Raw genomic sequence first — 20951 nt, 5'->3', positions numbered from 1 at the left:
TTCAAAGTTCTCTCTTCATCTTCTCCCAAGTTCGAATCTTACCACAACCTTCTCTTTCTCTTTCTCGCTTCAAATTGTCCCACCAAAGTGAAGCATATCCCTTAAACTTGATGGCAACGATCTTAACCTTTTTCTCCTCAAATAATCCTTGAACTCAAAGATTCGTTCAACGGTCAATAACCACTCCATAAACGCATCCCCTTGTGCTTTTCCATCAAAATCAGGAACATCAACCTTCACATCATCCCTTTTCTCTCGAGTATGGTTCCTCCTTCTCCTTGGGCGATCAGATTCATCGTCTCGTTGTCTCCTAGAAGGATCCGAATTTTCACTAGAGTCATCTCCATCAGCCATATGAAAAGGGTTAATATCAGAGTCCCCTTCATCATCTTCCTTGGGCCTTCTACGTCGTTCTTGCCTTTCGTAGTGTTGGAGTTGCCTCTGTAGTTGTTCAATTGTCCTTCTCATCTCTTCCATCTCCATGTCACGATCGGATGTTCTTCTTTCACCTTCTTGAACCCAACGACCGTTTCTTGCTTGCATATTAGGTTCACCACCTGCTGCTCTGATACCAAATTGATGTGATTCTTCGAGTTAACAAAGAAACAACCGACCAGGATCAAGATCTTGAATTGAAAAGTGGTTTGTGGGCTGGTTTCAAATAACAACGTATCTCAAGTTTTAGGACTCAGAATCTAATGATTCAAAAACGAGGTGAAAGATGACGATCTGAACTATAGAAAAGACTATTTACTCGTTCAAAACAAGTAAATAACGATGCTGCACCAATTTAATGAGAGATAAGATTATATGACATCAAAAGAATGAATTTAGATCAAGAAACGTGTTCTTGAAAGATCAAGAACTAAACAAGTTCCTACAGTCACTACTTGGAATCAATTAACGTGATAAAGAAACACCACACGCAATTGAAAACAAGATAAAGACAATCACCACCTTGCTTGAAACCAAAAACAAGGATAAAGAAGACAAAATAGAGAAAAACACTGTATTGTAAAGCTAGGCAAACCTTAAAAGCGTGAATTGCATTCTACAAGGCAAGAGAACCCTTTATATAGGCCTAGAGTCTCTTCTTTGATGACTACAATTCCTATTCTAATAAGGAAATAAAATAACTAGACAAGGAAAGTAAAATCCCTATTTTATAAGGAAAAGAAACTAGAATCCTACTAAAGGAAAATCCTTATTCTAAAAGGAATAAATTAAATCCTATTTTAAGAAGGAAAGGGCATTGACTTCTTGAAATCAATCTTGGGCCTTTTGAACTTGAAGACACGTCCACACACCTATCCGCGGGCATATAAGAACTTGTTTTTGACGAGCTAAATAACAAAAGGCTAATATAGCTTCTTGATTTGCATCAACAATGTAGTTTTGTCCTTGTATATCTACTATAAAATTCAGACTTAGATAAGAAGCCAACATAACTCCTTTTACAAAAACAAGAAAAGGCTTCCTTAGCTCGAATATTTGCATCATATATATGCCCAGATTAAGGTCCACTAGAAAAAAGAAAAACTAAAGCCAAGTGAAATATGGACATTTAAAATAAGAATTCACGTTTCGCGAGCTTGTATATTACTCAGTAAAGCTGCTTTTTTCAGAAAACATTCACTACTAGGATATTCGTTAATTTGTTGGAGACTGTAGAAAGAGAACATCTGTTATTGCTAATATATATATATATATATATATCAACATTTTTATTGTCAGATCAAAATGAACATATCTTAAATCCAAGAAAATGGTTGATAACTAAAACTAACATAACTTACCGAAGACTGCGAAAGACAGACTAAGGTAAAGCCATGCCTTTAGAGAACTCATAGACATAAAAAGCAGATTGGTATGACTATTAAAGTCAACACAACGTACTTGAGACATCCAGCTCTTTCACCTCATTTGAAAAGGCACAGTTGTCACACATTCCTGAGCAAGATGAAGGTCAAGTGAAGTTGTGGTGCTCTTCTGGCTATTGTGACAAGTTAACATCAGAATCCACTTACGAAGTTAGTGAACCATACCGTTACATTCTTGTAAAGACTCAGCAAAATGTCGGAAGAAAGCACTTCGACGGCACTCTCTTTTAGACTGCAACAAAAAGATATTTATTCCTCTAGCTGATTGTAAACAATAAACTGTTTACTCATGAGCACTAGTAGAAATTGAGTTCCGGGTTCCCTATAACTTGGGAGCAATGGCTCTTATCGAGCAAAATTATAAAACCGGTGTACTTGTTATAGCAACTGTCACTTACTGGTTAAATAATGTCAGTACATACAACTACGGATTAAGCAATCAAGAACCGTCATTCCTATTTTGACAGGAATGGAAAACCAGCATAATATCAGAGCAAACTCTCTTGCTTTCCCAAACCAACTAGTCAGCAACTTTCGAATTTCGAGAGTCAAACGAGTTTTTCTTTGACCAGATTTTTGCATTTACCTTTTAAATATTTTGAGATTTATAGTACTTTTATGTAGTTTCCAAATATGTAAGTTTTATTTCAAAAAACTTAATGATTTTCTATGGCCAAATTTGCGGTCAAAATTGAGAAGTTTGGCTCTCGAAATCCTAACTGCATCAAACAAATTGGGACGGAGGGAGTATTCAATTACAGCTTAAAAAAGATGTATTCAGGAGCCAGGTACTCTAAGAGCATCTCACATCAAAATGGTATGCAAGTTTATAGCAGAAGCTGGAAAGCTGGCAGGAATAATCTTTCTCATTCATTTACAAAGTTTGTACTTATCCTGATTATACTATAGTGGCTTGGAATGGAAATTGTTCATGAAATTTGTACAAACTTTGTAGCTCTCAGTTTGAGTGTATAGCATAAACAAACTGATTTGATTAATTATAACCGTTTACCCTTCTCTACAGGGCTTTATTTATGCTTCAATATGGAGTATCACTCCCTTATTTTGATGGAATGAGAGGAATAGGAGATATTTAGATGGAATAGCAACTCCAAAACTTTCCCCTAGCGCTAAATGTCTTTTATTTTTGTACAGCTGAAGTACTCTTACCCCTGTAAACTTCCCTGACAATTTTTGGACTTTGTTAGTACTGGAGCTAGCAAACTGTTTTGTATTTCTTTTTTGCATCTTCTTGATGCCATTTATAAATCTTTTCATCAAAAAATATTGCTTCAATATGGAGCCTTTTTCATATTCTAAGTTTTTCTCCCCATCATATTCTAAGTTTTTCTCCCCATCATATTCTAAGTTTGACACCGAGCTTTTTATTGGTTAATGATTGTAGGAGATCAATAAACTGGCACAAAGGAGGTCCATCCATGCATAGTAGCAGAAACAAAAGGAAGAGACTGCATCAATCTATATAAAGCTTATGTCTTCTTGAGAAGGGAAGAATTCAGCATGACCAGTATGGTATAATTCAGAAGATGACAAAACGAATTAAGCTAAAAACATAGTTGAAAATAGTAAATGGCATTACTTCTTTCAAAATATTGTTTGAATGGGCATAGCTAATATATTATTAGATTGAATGTTCAAAAGGAATACTATGTGGAAGGAAAGTTCTTGGGGGAAGGTAGGGGAATTGCCTACAGTGTATCTGGGGATGCCATTGGGTGCCAAGAGCAAATCAAAAGGAATATGGAATGATGTACCGGAGAAATGTGAAAAGAAACTAGCTAACCGGAAGAAACAATATCTGTCAACGGGGGGAAGGTTGATCTTGATTAACTCTGTACTTGATGCCATGCCTACATATATGATGTCATTATTTCCAATTCCAGCCAGTGTAGTGAACAAAATTGATGCCCTAAGAAGAAACTTCCTATGGGAAGGTAACTGTGAGAAAAAGAAGTTTCACTTGGTCAAGCGGGGTGATCTAATTACAAGCAAGAAGTCAGGTGGTTTGGGGATCAAAAGTTTGAGAGTCCAGAATCAGAGCTTGATGATGAAGTGGCTGTGGAAACTGTGGACAGAAGGGGTTAGGGAAAAATATGGAATGGAAGGAAACTGGACAACTAAAAGTGTAAGAAGGTCATATGGAGTCAATCTGTGGAGATCAATTAGAAATCTATGGCCAAAATTGATCAACAAAGCAAAATTCAAAGTTGGAAATGGTAGGAAGATCTCACTATGGGAGGACAACTGGCTAGGACAAGGACCTCTGAAGGGGCTCTTTCTTGACATTTATATTTTGTGTCAACAATAGAATGCAACAATAAAAGAGATATGGACAGACCAAGGCTAGAACCTCACATTCAGAAGGATGTTAAATGACTGGGAGATTGACAGAGTTGTGGAGTTCTACAGTTCTTTGAAGCAGTTCAGTGGTATCAACTCAAACCAAGATCAAGACCTAATCAAGTGGCAAGGCAATAGTCAAGGGAAGTTTTCTGTTAAGGCTGCCTACAAGGAGTTTAATGTATCCAATAATCAGGTGGATTGCCGGCCATGAAAGATGAATTGGAAAGTTAAAATCCCATACAAGGTGGCCTGCTTCCCATGGTTACTGGCAAGAGAAGCAGTTCTAACACAGGACAATTTAACTAGAAGAGGATTCCAATTATGTTCCAAATGCTACTTATGTGGAGAGAAGGCAGAGACAATTAACCATCTTTTTCTGCATTGCAAGTTCACTATATAGATATGGAGAATTTTCATCAGTTTGAGGGGAATTCAATAGGCAATGCCAGGAAGAGTCCTTGATATTCTAGCCAGCTGGAGTAAAGAGGGCACACTATCTAGAGAAAGAGAGATGGAGGATTGTCCCAGCCTGCATATGGTGGACAGTTTGGGAAGAGAAGAATCAAAAATGTTTTGAAGATAAGTCAAGCAATATTCAGAAGATAAAGATGAAATGTTTAGCTCTTTTCTATTTTTGGTGTAAAGGAAAGTTTTTTGAGGATCATGAATCCATTTTAAATGTACTAGAGTCCTTATAGGAAGACCAAGGACTAGAAGTGTCTTTCCTTTTTTTTTTGCTAGGGCACTTTCATTGTAATTATGGGTGGCTTCACAATTTTAGTGAAGTTTTATATTAATATACAATTATGTTACCTTCTAAAAAAAAAAAGGAATACTATGTGAATTTAGAAGTATCTAGAGATTTCGTATTAGCCTTGAGTGCTCACGAATAACAAAAAGCAATATAAGAGCCCGTTTGGCCAAGCTGCCAAAATCTGCTTATTTTAAAAAGTACTTTTTTCAAAAGTACTTTTTTCAAAAGTACTTTTTTCGGAAGTACTTTTGAAAAAAAATAATCTGTGTTTGGCCAATTCATTTAAGAAGTACCTTTTGCAACATTTGGTAAACAAATTGTGTTTGGCCAATCTTCCTAAAAAGTGCTTTTGAGTGTCAAATTACCAAAAAGGATAGTACCAAGGTCTTATAATTATTTTAAAGAGAAAAATAAATTTAAATATTTATTCTAAGAGACTTTAATTGTTTTTTATTTTATTTAATTAAAATATAAAATATAAAGTAAACAAACATAATAAAGATTCAATTATATATATATATATAGTTATACCAAATTATATGATATTATCTAGTATAATTACTTATTGTTACACAATGATTTGAAATCAAAATACATCATTTAGCATGAATTAGAAGTCTATTCCACAAATTACTATATATTGATAATCTACCATGAAATAATAAATAAAGTAACTCTCACATGATAATATTTTTCAACAATTTCATCTCTGCTTCTATCACATAATGCTTCCATATTAGTAGAAGACATGCCTTGCATTTCTAAAGGGATATCAGAATACCCATCTCCTTCCTCAATCTTTGCAGTAATGTCTTCATAGCATAATAGTTGAATTCCTTATCGGTAGAAGAATATCGTCTGATGAAATTATGTATAGCCATGGTAGTTGTAACTAGATGATTCTGAGTGACAATGTAACACCCCAGACTGTAGACAGAGTCTCACATCGGCAAAACACAAGAGAGATGCTGGGTATATAAGTTAACAAGCCTGAGACCCTAGTGACGCGTTTTAAATCCGTGAGGGCCTAGGCCCAAAGCGGACAATATCACTAGCGGGCTGGGCTGTTACAGACAAACTTGAAATATGGCATTAAGCGTAAAATAAAAATAATTTTAAAGAGTAACTAATTATTAGCAACACATAATGTGTAATTTAACTTTTTTAAAATTTAAATTAGAAACTAATTATTACCTAATCTAACCAACTTTGTCGTAAATTGCCTAGCGACCTATTGTGAGACTGCCACTTGGCATAATGTGGATGTTTTTTTCTTCATCTTTTAATAATATATTGATAGATTATGCAATGAAATTGTAAATTAATTACCTATTTGTAGGTAATTTTCACAAATTAGATTTGATAACTGTTTTAAAGATTCAAGAACTAATAGCCTATAACAGAAGCAATTATAAATGATTATTTGTAGGAAGATAATTGATAATCCAAAGTAGGAGGTAGATAATTTGTTGTAATGTGAAGAAAGAAGAAGATAATTCGAAAAGTTACAAGACATTACACCCAAAAAAAATCAAAAACAAGAAAAGTCAATGAAAATTTGAAAAGTTACAATGTGATTCATGTATATGATATCTTTAAATTTAAGAGAATGATAAAAATCAGAAACAAATATGAAAAAAAAGCTTAAATTAGTAAGGGATAATCTAAAAAGTATAAATTTTAAGGTGAGGATAGTTTTGTCTTGAATAAATTAATTTTTTGCTTCTGCTTTTTGGAAGAAGCTAGAATTTTCTGCTTCTTCCCAAAAGCAGAAAAACTGCTTCTGTTGCTGGCCAAAAGTACTTATTTATCTTGGCCAAACAACTTAAATTTTTAAAAAAGTACTTTTTTGGGGGAAAAAAGTACTTTTGGCCTTCCAGAAGCTTGGCCAAACAGGCTCTAAGTAAAGTTCCCTAGATTTAAAAAAAAAAAAGGTTAGCTGGGTAGTTCTATTATGATGGAAATTTTCACATTAAATGTGCAAATACATGATTGTGACTAGAAGTCCTGAAACAGAAAAGAGGTATTAAGTTTTGTCACATGAATCCTACTGGCAATTCTTCAACAGTCAACTTAGGAGGAAGCCATACAGAAACTAAAGCAGTACAAGAGTAGGCACAAAAGATGTTTATCATCTAAAATGTCCTCCTCATATTTGGACATGGTGAGGGTTTTAGCCTTTAGGTAATCAGATGATATCGTAAGGTGACCTTCAAACATTACTAAGAAATTACATCACTTTTCCTTTCCATACCAGCAAAATCTTCTGCTTATTTGCACATTTTACACGGCATATTGATTGTTTATAATTGTATAATTCTCAATTTATATAGGCTTATCCACGTACATTAGTTGTTTTTGGAGAAGAAACTACTGATAATATTCTAAGCAGGAATAAGCTGTTGCTATATCCCTTGAGTGAGATTATCTTACTAATGGATTCTTTTTAATCGCAAGCAGATAAGATAACTAAAAGCTATGCATTATTGCATTTGCATGGAATCAGAATGACATCAATATAGACAACACAACCACTAATATGAAAAAATTCTCAACAGCCAACATTATAGCCAACGAAGTAAAAATGGCACAGAAAACATCAAAGCGAAGAGTTGAGGAGCCATACCTGACAATAACGTACTATGTCATACAGATTTTTCAATCCAGAATTCTCGTAGAAGACCATAGAACTCTGCCCAAAAACCACAACAGCCACAAATTACATCATCTTGCACTGAAACATTAACAGCATCAGTCCAAACAAATTCTACCTGCCTAGGAACATCAGCAGGTCTAAAGAAAAGAACACATTCAGAAGGAAGTCCATCCCTACCAGCTCGACCACTTTCCTGTACAAAGACAGTTAGACAAAGAAAGCCTATATCATGCAACATAAGCTTGGGGTAGGGAATTAGGACCTGGTAGTAAGTCTCCATTGATTTGCTCAAGCTGTGATGGACGACAAATCTGACTATGAATTAGTAGGACTGAGTTTACCATATCAGAGCAGAATACCTCTATGAAATAACAAACTAATAGAACAAGCAATATTAACTATTATGTTCTGCTCGCCATAAAGTAGAAAAGGAAATTGATCTAAGAAGTTTAGGGATAATTTTGTTTCACAAGTAAAGAGGCTTAAAAATATTATTAGGGCACTACTAGAAAAGAACTCCTCCTGTTTCTTGAAAGAAGAGAACTAGGTGAGAAACAGACACAGAATTCCACCCATGGTCCCTCAATCTTATGAGGATACTGTTAAAGAACGGAAAGACCATCTCCAATAGCTGCTTCTAAATGTCTTAGATGGATAAGAAATTTATGGGGTCTGGGGAGGGTAATGTGTATGAGACCTTACCCCTACTCCGTAGGAGTAGAGAGGCTGTTTCCGATAGACCCTCGGCTCATGACGATGAAAAGAGACAGTGGAGCATTAACACCAAAGGAAGCCAGAAAGATAACACTAGCAACGTAATAACCAAAAAATAGAAAGAAAAGCAATAACAATAAGCAGTAACAATGGCACCGTACTACAAACACAACGGAAGAAATAAGGACACAACAAAAGCCACTAACATCCTAACACAAAACACTATCAAATAGCCTCCTACAACCTAACTGCGACCCTAATGAAGTAGTATGGACACCACAGGAGCTACTAGCAGCCTAAGACAAAACACTATCAGACTAGCTACCTACCTCCTAACCTACAACCTTAATGCTCGACCTCCACAGTTTCCTATCAAGGGTCATGTCCTCGGAAATCTGAAGTCGCGTCATGTCCTGCCTGATCATCTCTCCCCAATACTTCTTAGGCCGCCCTCTACCTTTTCTCATGCCTGTCAAGGCCTGCCGTTCACACCTCCTTACCGGGACATCCAAGCTTCTCCTCTGCACGTGCCCGAACCATCTAAACCTAGCTTCCCGCATCTTGTCTTCTTCAATGGAAGCCACGCCTACCTTCACCCGGATATCTTCATTCCTAATCCTATCCAGCCTAGTGCCCCTCCATTCATCTCAACATCCTCATTTCTACAACTTTCATCTTCTGGATATGAGAGTTCTTGACTGGTCAACACTCTGTACCATACAACATGGACGGTCTAACCACCGCTTTGAAGAACTTACCTTTAAGTTTCGGAGGCACCTTCCTATCACACAAGACACCAGACGCTAGCCTCCATTTCATCCACCCTACCCTTATACGGTGCGTGACATACTCATCAATCTCCCCATCCCCTTGGATAACCGACCTCGGGTACCTAAAGCTCTCTTTCTTGGGGATGACTTGAGACGCAGCCTCACGTCCATGCCCGCTTCTACCGATACGCTGCTGAACTTGCACTCCACGTATTCCGCTAAGACTCGAGGGTCTATCTACAAACCTCCAACCTCTCGTTAATACCGCATCGCGTCTCATCGATCAGAACTATATCATTGGCGAATAACATACACCATGGCACCTCCCTTTGAATATGGTGTGTCATCGCTAGAGCAAATAAGAGCGGGCTGAGCGCAGATCCTTGGTGTAACCCCATAACAACCGAAAAATGCTCCGAGTTGCCCCCATAGTCCTAACACGAGTCTTAGCTCCATCATACATGTCTTTAAGACAACTTTCCAGCAAATGCCATCTTTTTCCATCTCTATTGAGTGATAGGACTGGGGAAACAAGATTCCAGTGAATCGTAAATGTTTGATTTTTCTCACATAAAGCTATTTGAATTGTAGTCATCCTAGTGAAGAGTCTACACTGCATTACTCTACTAATGCTGGTAGATAGATAGTCAGCAACTAGCTTTGCTACACCATCAACTCTCTCTTTCTTCTTCCTTTTGTTCGTGTATGTTCCAATTTTACCCGATGCTCCCCAGGAGATGCTAATCATCTCTTAACAACATTATATTTTCTTAATCCTGCTACAACGTGTGAATCACCTATTTTCCCTACTATAGCAGGTTCTAACGAAAGGCCGATTCCTAAAATGCCTTTCTGAATATTCATCAATATCCTGGATATTCACGAAACGTGAGAAGCAGATGATTAATCATCTATTTTCGGAAGAAATCGAAGAATTTCGTGGGAATCCTACAAGATTCATTCGTTCTTTTTTCTCTGATACATGGTCAGAACTTCATCTGGGTGAAGCCATTCACCTTATTAGGAGACTGGTGGAGCAGCATAGGGAAAGGAAGGACTTACAAATGGTGTTCACTGACCTAGTACGGCAAAGTTTCGAGGGAGGTTCTTTGGAGATTCTTGGAGGTTAGAGGTGTGCCCGTCGCAAATACTAGGGTGATCCAGGATATGTATGATGGCGTTAAGACTCGGGTTAGGACGGTGGGAGGAGCTCGGAACACTTCCCTGTTAGGATGGGCTTGCATCAAGGATCCGTGCTTAACCCGTTTTTATTTGTCTTGGTGATAGATGTTCTGACGGGGCACATTCAAGAGCAGGTGCTTTGCGGACGACACAGTACTGATTGATGAGACGCGGGGTGGTGTTAACACGAGGCTGGTGGTTTGGAGATAGACCTTGGTGTCAAAAGGTTTCAAAATGAGCAGGGCCAAAACAGAATACTTAGAATGCAAGTTTAGCGACGTGACTCATGATGCGGATGTGGAAGTCAGGCTGGATTTAGACCTATCTGTTATATGGGGTAGAGTGTTGGCCTGTTAGGAACATCCACGTCCAGAAGATGAGAGTAGCAGAAATGAGGATGCTGAGATGGATGTGTGCGCATGCCAGGTTAGATAAGATAAGTAATGTTGATATTCGGGACAAGGTGGGAGTGGCCCTCGTGGAGGACAAGATGAGGGAAGCTAGGTTGAGATGATGCAGGCATGTGAAGAGGAGGTGCATTGATGCCCAATGAGGAGGTGTGAGAGGTTGGCAATGTGGGGGAGGGTTGATGAGAGGTAGAGGTAGGCTTAAAAAGTATTGAGGAGAGATGATTAGGCATGACATGACACTACTCCAACTTACTGAGGACATGACCTTTGATAGGAGGGTATGGAGGTTGAGAATTAGGGTAGAAGGGTAGTGGTTACGCGGGCGTGTCTCATTTTCATGCCGATAACATTAGTATTAGTCTTGCATTTTCGTTTCTTCGTATCCGCAGATTTCTTTAACTATATGTTGCCTCTATCTCTTCGATTTTATATCACATTTGCTTGCTATGACCACTATTTGTTGTTTCTGCTTCTTTTTAGTTATTTTCCTTGAGCCAGGGGTCTATTGGAAACAACCTCTCTACCTTCGTAAGGTAGGGGGTAAGGTCGGCGTACACTATACCCTCCCAAAACCCAACTTTGTGGGATTACACTGGGTTTTTTGTTGTTGTTGTTCTTGTTAAGCAGGTTCTAACGAAATATCCCATGGCTGCAGTTTGCCATTTTTCCAGCCTCAAACCAACCCTTCTCTGTTGTCATTGCTGTCGATGTTGCTTCTATGCAACCCATTCCCATGATCTAGTCCCACGTCCTATCTTCCCTGGCTGCAGCTGCTCTATCATTGTTCTATTTGGCGTCAGGGATGACTACCATATGCCCATCCCTCCTTCCTCCGCATATCTGACAGGGGCTATTTCCAGATTGCTAGAAGGATACAGATTTGTTCTGTCTAAATTTTTTTCAACTTGCAATTATTTCATTTTTGTAGTTTTCCCCTTATTTATATTTTGCTTGCAATTTATGTTAACTAGTTCCTGAAGAAGAATCGGTAGGATTTTCTTTATTGATAAATCTTTTCCTGGTTTGAAAATATTGTGCTACTATTTTTTTTAGGGGTAAGGTTTGCGTACACTTTACCCTTCCCAGACCCCACTAGTGGGATCATACTGGGTTGTTGTTGTTGTTTTACATCGTATCTCGATTGAGAAAAAGAATGTTGGTGACTTGGTTCTGAAAAAGAAACAAAAAAAGTCGACAAAGATAGAGTTGGGGTTAGGCAATCACTTGTTAATAACTTTTTTAAAAGGGCAGTCCGATGCACAAAGCATCCTGCATTCACGCAGGGTCTGAGGAAGGAAAGAAAATCTTAATGCCTAAGATATTGGAAGGAAGAAATTAATCACGTCGCATATCAGACAATAGACAAGATCATTATTCTTTTTGGATATATAATAACTAGATTATTATAAGGACAATGAAAACCATGTGCCCGAGAAAAGGTTCCCTATTTGACTCTTAATCCGTTCCATATTATCCAATCTTGAGTGATAGCAATCCTCAGATATCGCATTTTCTATCAAACAAACCCTTTGTTTATAGAGTAGATTCACAAGCTTGCTTAAAGAAATCAAATGAACCGTTTCTAAGCACTCAGGAACGGAGGCAGAGAAGAATAATATCCTCACTAATGTATGAACTTATATGATAAGACATGTCAAAAGGATATAACCAGGTAAGTACTAACCATCTGGTTTGTTAATTCCCATACCAAATGCCACCTGAAAAAGAAAAGAACTTCTACATATGATGATTGTCATTTGAAAATTAGAAGAAATCAGGGAACTTCATGATACATACCGTACCAACAATCACCTGCAATTTCCCACTACTCCACCTATGACATCACATATAATACTTATTGAATTAGAATAAGATTTTACAATTAAGAAATTGATACCATGAACTATAACCATGCAGCTAAAATAGTAGAATAAAATCACTATTTGGCAGCTAATAATAAGAAATATCTTCAATGTGTAGTAATTTTGGGAAAACTATTTGGTAGATCATTTTCCAGAGATTGGTTGGGTGTAAAGGTAGGTAACTGATGGTAATAGCAGAAGGTGGGGATGGGCATGAGGTGATCTCTTCGTGATAATTTTGTGTACTAAAAGCCATGTATTATTTGAAATAACAGTAGAAAGTGGGGGTGTAACATGGCATGAAGTCTCGGTGATAATTCTGAATACTAAGAATAACAACAGTGTTTTATGTGTTATTTGAAACAAATGAAATAGAGTAACAATTGAGATATTTATAAAGGAAAATGACATAAACCATCTACGAGGTAAGTTATTTTCCCCTAAATGTTCACAATGATAGAAGGCATTAAACAAAAAATGATCTCATCAAGCAAAACATTTTACAACAAACTATACACATCATAAGAGGAAAAAAAGAAACAAGATTTTTAAGTAAGACATGAAGAGCACACAAAGGACTGACAAGATGTCCTTAAGCGACAAAGTCAAAACATAAAGAACAAAAAAGAAACTCTTAACAATAAAAATAAATAAAAAACTCTTAACAAGTAGTGCTTCGTGATCCCCATAGCAAAGCCTAAATGTCATGAACAGAAACTAGAAGCTTACTTTACCACAAAATAATCCAACAGCCAGCTCTCGAGCAAAATAACTATCGAATGCACAGAAAGCACATTAACATCAAATGTCACCTACGTTAGGACTACAAAGACGCAGAACTTTGTGAGAAGTGAGAACTCACTCACTCGGAGCACACTTCCATGGTGAACAAGATACAAACTAGTGCTGTGCCTTTTTAGAGTTTGGACATGCATGATGTGCTTTTAGATGCCATGGGAGTAAAATGTAAATTAGATATCTAAAGGCATTAGCTTAAGAACATGTCCAAATTCCAAAAGATAACTTTGAGCAGGAAGTTTTTCAACAAGAAAAAGCAAATCAATAGTCACCAACTGTACTAATTACCCGAAATGCAAGGTAGGGGTAAGGTCTGCGTACACACTACCCTCTCCAGACCCCACTTGTGGGATTACACTGGGTTTGTTGTTGTTGCAAACTTCACCTAATTTGGAGGCGAAGAGGATTCTTATTCAACTCAGAAAGGATTCTTATAATGTGGGAGGAAGTCTATGAGGTGACTAGTCTATTACAACATGTGACATCTGTGACATTGAGTCTAACTCAACTCGAAAAGTTAGCTGATATGACGATTGCCAAGATGATATAAGGAGACAATAACCCATTCTCTAAGTCATTGTAGACATTCTAACCTCTTATTCTTCTCACCACATGCCCAGGGTTGGACATCTAGAGCACGGACAACATAATCTAAGGGCCCAACATTGCATAACCCAAGAACAAGCATAGGTCTGACTTTAATATCATGTTATACTATGTTACGAGAATGGACCCTTTAGCCTAGTTCAAATTCATAAACTAGCTTATAAGGTGAGAATTACCGAACATCATATAAGGAGACAATAGCCCATTCCTTCAGCCAATGTGGGACATTCTAACAATGTAAAGAAAATGGACTTTGTCCTAGCTCAACTTTAAGGCTCATGAGGTGAGAGATTACCCGAGACCATATGAGGAGACAACAAAACTATGCTCAACTATGCTCTGAATCAACATGCGACACTTAACACCTCTGCACACCTAGAACTAGACATCTGAAGCGTGGATAACATAACATTAGGCCCAACATTACGTAAACCGAAAATATGGATAGGCCTAGCTCTGATACATGTTAAGTAAATGAACTTTGGGCCTACCTAAACCTTAAAAATCATCGGGTGAGATTGCACAAGACCATATAACGCATTCCCTCAACTAATGTGGATACTTAACTGTTGAAGTGTATAATCATCTAATCCAAAAGCTTAAGCTGTTAGAGATAGTAGAACTTTATTTACTTAATTACATCTTCAGCATCTCCCCTTACGTGGCCTGTTTTAATGGGCAAACACATGGAAGTTCTTTTTGATCATGGTGGTAGTGAAACTCGAACTCAAGACCTCTGCCTTCTCTGATATCATGTTGAATTGTTGATACCATGTTAAAGTGTATGATCATCTCATCTAAAAGCTTAAGCTGTCAGAGAGGGTGCATTTTTATTTACTTAACTATTTCTACAGTATTACAATATCCATCTTGAAGAAATGACACCAACTCTAAGAAATATGTCTATCCTGCCTTTACAAGCACCTGATATTATGCTAACAGTAATAAAAATATTCTTAGTGGTTATAAGTGCTTATTTAGCTTTGCTATTAAGTAGAACCATGTGAAAATATAAGAAGTAAGATTGGGAGAATTCCTTATACAAGTGTCTTAGGAGCTTACAGATAAGTTTAAAAAAAGAAAAATAATTATCTTTGAGGGGGGGATCAATATGTTTAATTTAGCATATTCTAACATTCCAAAACTCTCCTAAAATCCCAAAAATGAGAATTTACCTTTGCAAAGAAAAGAAAAAAGAAAAATGAAGCATAGAATCTTAAGTGGAAGTAATGGTTTAATATGCTACAACTTATGATTAACAGTAGTTTAATATTGCTGAAACTATAAAACAATATCAGAGTAGTGAGAAACAACGAGACAGGAGAGAGAGGTATGTTACTGCCAGAATGATCACCAGAAAGAGGCATAGTAGCGGAACAATCGGCTTTAACAGCCATGAAAAGGAGGAATGGTGCTGCAAGAACAATCCTTAGAAAGAGACAAGGTGCTGCTGCAACAGCCACCAAACAAATACTGAAAATAGACACCTAGCTGTTGGATGGTGTTGGATGGTGTTGGATGGTCAGCAGGAAGAGATTTAGGATAGCAAATGGAATCTTGAATAAGAACTTTTGGCTAGTAAGCCACCCGGCATAAGTGAACAATTAAATCTCCACCAACACTATAAAGGCTCTGATACCATGTGATAAAATAATAGAAAAGATTGAGAGAATGCATGGACAAATGTCTTATCCTTGTGAGGCTTTATAGATAACTGACAAAGTATAATACTTTCTTCCAATGTGGGACATCAAATGTAATACGACATAATCTGCCAATTAAAGGAACTCCAGTTAAAAGAACTGTCTTCGAATAATACGTGCCCATAGACATATACATCTCATATAATGAGAGGAGCAGTCATATCTTGCTGGACATACTTGATATATGGCTGTAGATGACTGAGATTGAGTCATACACAGCTTGTACATAACTTTTTTAACACCTACTTGGTGTTTTTTTTTTTTTTTTGGAGAAAGACACCTACTTGGTGTTTTCTTAATCAAATCTTTTGACTTGTTGAAGTGTGCGGCCATCTCGTCGAAAGCCTAATCTGTTTCAGAGAACACACTATTATTAATTAATTTTGCATGCAACACGCTCCCTCACGTGCAGGTCTCATGGCCAAGCACATGGAATTCATTTTGGTAATAATTGACAGTGAGATTCGAACCCAGGACCTTTGTTTGCTCCGATACCATGTTGAAGTGTACGACCATCTCATCTAAAAGCTTAAGTTGTTGAAGAGAACACATTTTTATTTATTTAATTTGCTGATTCACACAGCACAAGAGTCCATGACATGATAGAAAAAAAAAAGGAAAAGGAAAATCTCTAAAAAGGTACAATAAAGCATCTGTTTGCGAAGACACTATTCATGAATAATTACAGTAAAAAGCTAGTTGTATATATAGAATGAGCCGACAGAAATATCAAAGGAAAATTTTCCATACCTTAGATGTACTTTCTCACGAGCATTTACATCCATATCGGCGTGATAGTGATCAGTTGAAATTCCCCTCTCCCGCAATTCTTGTGCAACCTACAGTTTGTGACCAAATAAGAAGGTGAAACAAAAGTTTGAGATGTAAAACAATAAGAGCTGCCAGACCAATCAAAAAGATAATGAGCTCAGAATGTTCCAGGTTTCCGGCCTTATACTCGAACCAATAGACCTTCTGAACCAGTGATGCACCTCCGTAGAATTTTACAGTTCGTTGTGTGACCAAAACCACAATGTCTCACCAAGTGAAAACAGAACAGAATATTCCAAACTTAGCCTCATTAATCTACCGTACAGTCTATCTAAACACAATGAGAATGGAACTTGTTGCGCCTTTTTGCATAACTATGTTTTTGTGAATAACATCCCTCTTTAGCTTCTCATAAATTAAAAAACTGAAGTAAACTTCTTTACTTCTTTTAAACTTTTTGCCATTTCCACATAAAAGAGGACTGCTGGGGAAAGATTGTAACCAAATTAGGTATAAGAAGAAGGATTTGCAAGTGAAGATCCAAAGGAAGTAAGTTCCAAAAGCAAGTGCTAGAGTGTGGACAGCTAGAACGAGTTAAATTACAAGCTTAAGCAGGTTGTATAATTATTTGATTTTCTATGAGCTAAGCCCCCAACCAAACAGGATAAAATTCCAGGGAATGTACTTAATTAATATAAACAGGATAATCATAAGCATTTCAAAGGAGGAAAGCCAATTTAGATGCAAGTACATCACGAGAAAAGAACATCACAAACCCAATTCTTCTCAGACTCAAAGCATGCACCATTTCCTCGTCTTACAAGAAAAAGGTATCAAAAGAGGATGAAGAACTTTAATGTCTTGCATATTAGGCGTTGGACACAAAATATAAACCGAGCTAAACCACCTCCACCAAGGATGAATCACAAGTTCAAGATTAAATACATTATTCTTTTTTTGATAAGCAGTTAATAACATGATCCTTTCACACCTCATCCTACTGATCAAAAGAAAATCATGCATGAGCTGCATCCTTTTTGCACAACCATTAGAGATTCTGAACAAGAAATCTCACCCAACTTGAACCACCAATAATTGATCACACACAATCTGCCAACCCAGTCCAAGGGAGAAACAATAAGAGTTTTTACAGGGTGGTTTACATGCTGTGTAATTAGTTCAACTAAGCAATATCAAGATATCAAGAGTTCCCGTTAGGCACCCAAGCAGTGAACTTCTAGCACCTGAATGCCTTGTAAAACTATCCACATCCAATCAAGCACCATCACTCGTATGTGCCCGAGCACAGTGCAACACCATGTTTTCAGATACAACTAAAGCACGAGATGGAGTCTTACACAACATAGCTAGTGCTAGTACCTGTTCACACTCCTTCCTGGAGAAGCAATAAACTATCCCAGATTCATTATTTGGATATGATGTTCGAATATATTCAGCAATTTCATCAACCACTGTCTTCCCTACAGATGACTTCTCACGCACCTGCAAAAATGAATCAAATAAATTTGAAACATAAGATGCCCATTGCTGCAAAATTTATAATTGTACTTTACTTTGAGTACAGCTATACCATGTAATAAAGATTGGGTCTGTTCACTGAACTAACAAACTTAACACATCTAGGAATATGAAGCATCTCCATCAAATCATCCTGTACTTTCTTTGTTGCGGTTGCCTGGAAATAAATATTCAAGTCCAGCTGCTGCTCAGGAATTGTTAATCAACAAAGTTAAATGAATAAAGGAGGAAATTTGTTCTCTTCAAGCTATAAGAAAATACATACTGTAAGAGCAACCACAGGAACATTAGGAAACTGAGTCTTTAAAATACCAAGATTTTTGTAATCTGGACGGAAATCATGGCCCCACTGGCTACAGCAATGTGCCTCCTGCAAGCAATTTGAGCAAAGTAATTGGCGTAAGTTGACATGTAGATCAAAGCAATGGCATATTACTTCACTACTGCTGCTACAGATTATATTCAGTCAGCACGGGGAAAATTCCAAATGAAGAAATAAAGAAATAGAGTTACTCTTCACAGTATTCCAAATATCAAAGTTTTATTTCACAGTTGATAGCAGCTTTCTATTGCAAACCAAAATAACTATCTATGAAACCATAAGATTTACAAGATTTGCAACAACTTTCAATGATTCAACTCTCTAGGATACAGACATTCCTAATTATGACACAATTAGGAAGTATAGTCTATACCTTTAAACATACATTAAATCTAGAAAATTGTTGCATACAACTTGATTAATTTTCTTGACCTTCAACAAGCAAAAAAGTGAGAACTTGAAATATTATGTGGGAATTGTAGCATCCTCGCCTGCTTGGATAAGCAGGACATACCCTATGGATAGCGTGTGACAAAACCATAGAGATTGGAGACGAGCTTTTGTCTTTTACTCAAATTATCTTTTATCCCATAACAGAAAAAGGAAGGGAAAAATAGATCTAGCAACACTTGATTCTTTCCACGTTCATCAAGCAGTACAAAGAGAGTTTATACTCCGTGTCTCTGTGACATTATAAATCAGAGTACCTAATCCCCGTGATATCTTTCAGAATGCAACTATCATGATTCAATGGCATTTTTTGTATTATGCTTTGACTCACTTGTACTTGTTAGAATGCACGGGAGAAAAATTTATTTTTAACAATGATACAATGAGCCTTATATATAATACATATCCTACTCCTACTACATATGAGACTAGGACATATTCTACTCTTACTATATATGAGACTAGGATAAATTCTACTCCTACTACATATGGGACTAGGACTATTTACACATAATTATCTAACACTCCCTCTCAAGCCGGTGCATACAAATCATATGTACCGAGCTTGTTACGTATGTAACTAATACGAGGACCAGTGAAGGACTTGGTGAAAATATCTGCAAGCTGATCATTCGATATATAGGGCCACTAGACTCCCCTTGAGCAATAAAAGCAGGTGGTTGTTGATAAATAAAAGTTGGCCGAAAGGTCGCCGGAAAATTTTGAAAATAGTGAGACTAAGTCGAATTCCACACTACAAAATATGTTTTAAAACACCACCAAAAAACAAAAACTTTTCAGGAATTTACTATTCACCCCGAAAAAAATAAAAGTTATCAGAATTTGATGTAATTTATATCGGTAGGCTCGGAATCACTAGACGAGTAAGTTGTCTTGAAGAAGTTTTGTCAAAAAGTGACCGGGATGGCTCACATGCACCGGAAAAGTTATTGTAGCTCGCCGGAACCCTAGTTCTGGTGGCGCGTGGAGGCGCGTGAGGGACTTTCTACCGGAGCGATTGACTGGGGTTTTGTCGCCTGACTTTTCCGAACAACATGGTAGTGTTGGTTTTTGCACAACACTTACCGATGAGGAGATAACGCAAATCAATCTTGAGTCGTCAACCGGAAAGACGCACGATGACTGACTTTTCTGTTCCGATGGGATTAGGATTTCTAGGGTTTGATCGCACAAGGGTCTCAGATCTGATGGTGGTACTGGTATATGCACAGTATTATTGTAGCAGTGATGAACCCTAGGAACAAGATAAAGTTGCCGGAAAATTGCAAGGCGAAGAGATATTTCTTCTCGGATGTCGCTGCAATGACGCACAACGATAATTTTCTCACTGAAGCTCTGATACCATGTGAGAATGCTCGAGAGAAAAATTTATTTTTAACAATAATACAATGAGCCATATATATAATACATATTCTACTCCTACTACATATGGGACTAGGACTATTTACACATAACTATCTAACAGTACCATTTTCATTTCTTTGGTCAAGATAATAAGGCTTTGAGGAGAAATTAAAATACTCAAGCAAAGCTAATAGGTTAACAAGATTTAAACATGCGGGGTCTGCATTTCCTATTTGAAGTGCAATGCTCCATTCAAAAAAATCCAAAAGGGTAAAAAAAGGATCCATGTAGAGGAGCTAAAGCTCATACGCGAATGATAAAAAGCTTATGTGAGATCAATAAAGATATTATATGTTCATGATCAAACTTTCTTTTATTTGTGGATATCTTGTCCTTGCTTCTTGTACACATACATGTACTAGTCAAATGCTAAGTTGCTCGGACTCGCGTGCGGGTGTCTGATACGGGTGCGGATTTAGAGGTCGGATCCTTCATGATCTAAATTTTAAGATTCGTGGGTACGGATCCAGGTACGGATACGGGTGTGAGGATTCAGCTAAAAATAATTTAAATGTCTAGAAATAGAGTTATAAAAATATATCTAAATTATGAGACATTATGTGGAAAACTTGAGTTTCTGGTCAAAATTGTCCCTTATCTTTGAGGGTAGGTCAGACTTTGTCCTTTAAATATACTCCTAAGCATCTTTAGTCCTTTAAGTTTGCTCAAGTGAAGCAGCTTTGGTCCTACTGACAGAATCTGGTTGAAGACTAACGGTAACAGCCCATGCCAGTTAAAAACTCAC

General features: G+C 37.2%; 1 protein-coding gene across 3 annotated transcripts in view; it reads right to left on the bottom strand.

The window, feature by feature from the left end:
* LOC107815379 (ATP-dependent DNA helicase Q-like 2) overlaps window positions 1-20951 on the bottom strand; it is a 59599-nt gene that overhangs the window by 24883 nt on the left and 13765 nt on the right. Inside the window, exons 6-16 of one of the 3 annotated variants that reach the window (XM_075253208.1) lie at window positions 18275-18379; window positions 18062-18166; window positions 17851-17973; window positions 16450-16538; window positions 12528-12564; window positions 12415-12448; window positions 7917-7969; window positions 7770-7847; window positions 7625-7690; window positions 2046-2112; window positions 1897-1950 (exon numbers count right to left, since the gene is read on the bottom strand). In XM_075253208.1, coding sequence (XP_075109309.1) covers window positions 1897-1950; window positions 2046-2112; window positions 7625-7690; window positions 7770-7847; window positions 7917-7969; window positions 12415-12448; window positions 12528-12564; window positions 16450-16538; window positions 17851-17973; window positions 18062-18166; window positions 18275-18379 — 811 coding nt within the window. Of the gene's footprint in view, window positions 1-1896; window positions 1951-2045; window positions 2113-7624; window positions 7691-7769; window positions 7970-12414; window positions 12449-12527; window positions 12565-16449; window positions 16539-17850; window positions 17974-18061; window positions 18167-18274; window positions 18380-20951 lie in introns of all 3 variants that reach the window. The other 2 variants (XM_075253206.1, XM_075253210.1) reach the window with 2 other exon arrangements.

This window comes from Nicotiana tabacum, chromosome 1 (genome assembly GCF_000715075.1).
Source record: "Nicotiana tabacum cultivar K326 chromosome 1, ASM71507v2, whole genome shotgun sequence".
NCBI classification, from domain to species: Eukaryota; Viridiplantae; Streptophyta; class Magnoliopsida; order Solanales; family Solanaceae; genus Nicotiana; species Nicotiana tabacum.
This window is presented reverse-complemented; position numbering and strand designations above follow the sequence as displayed.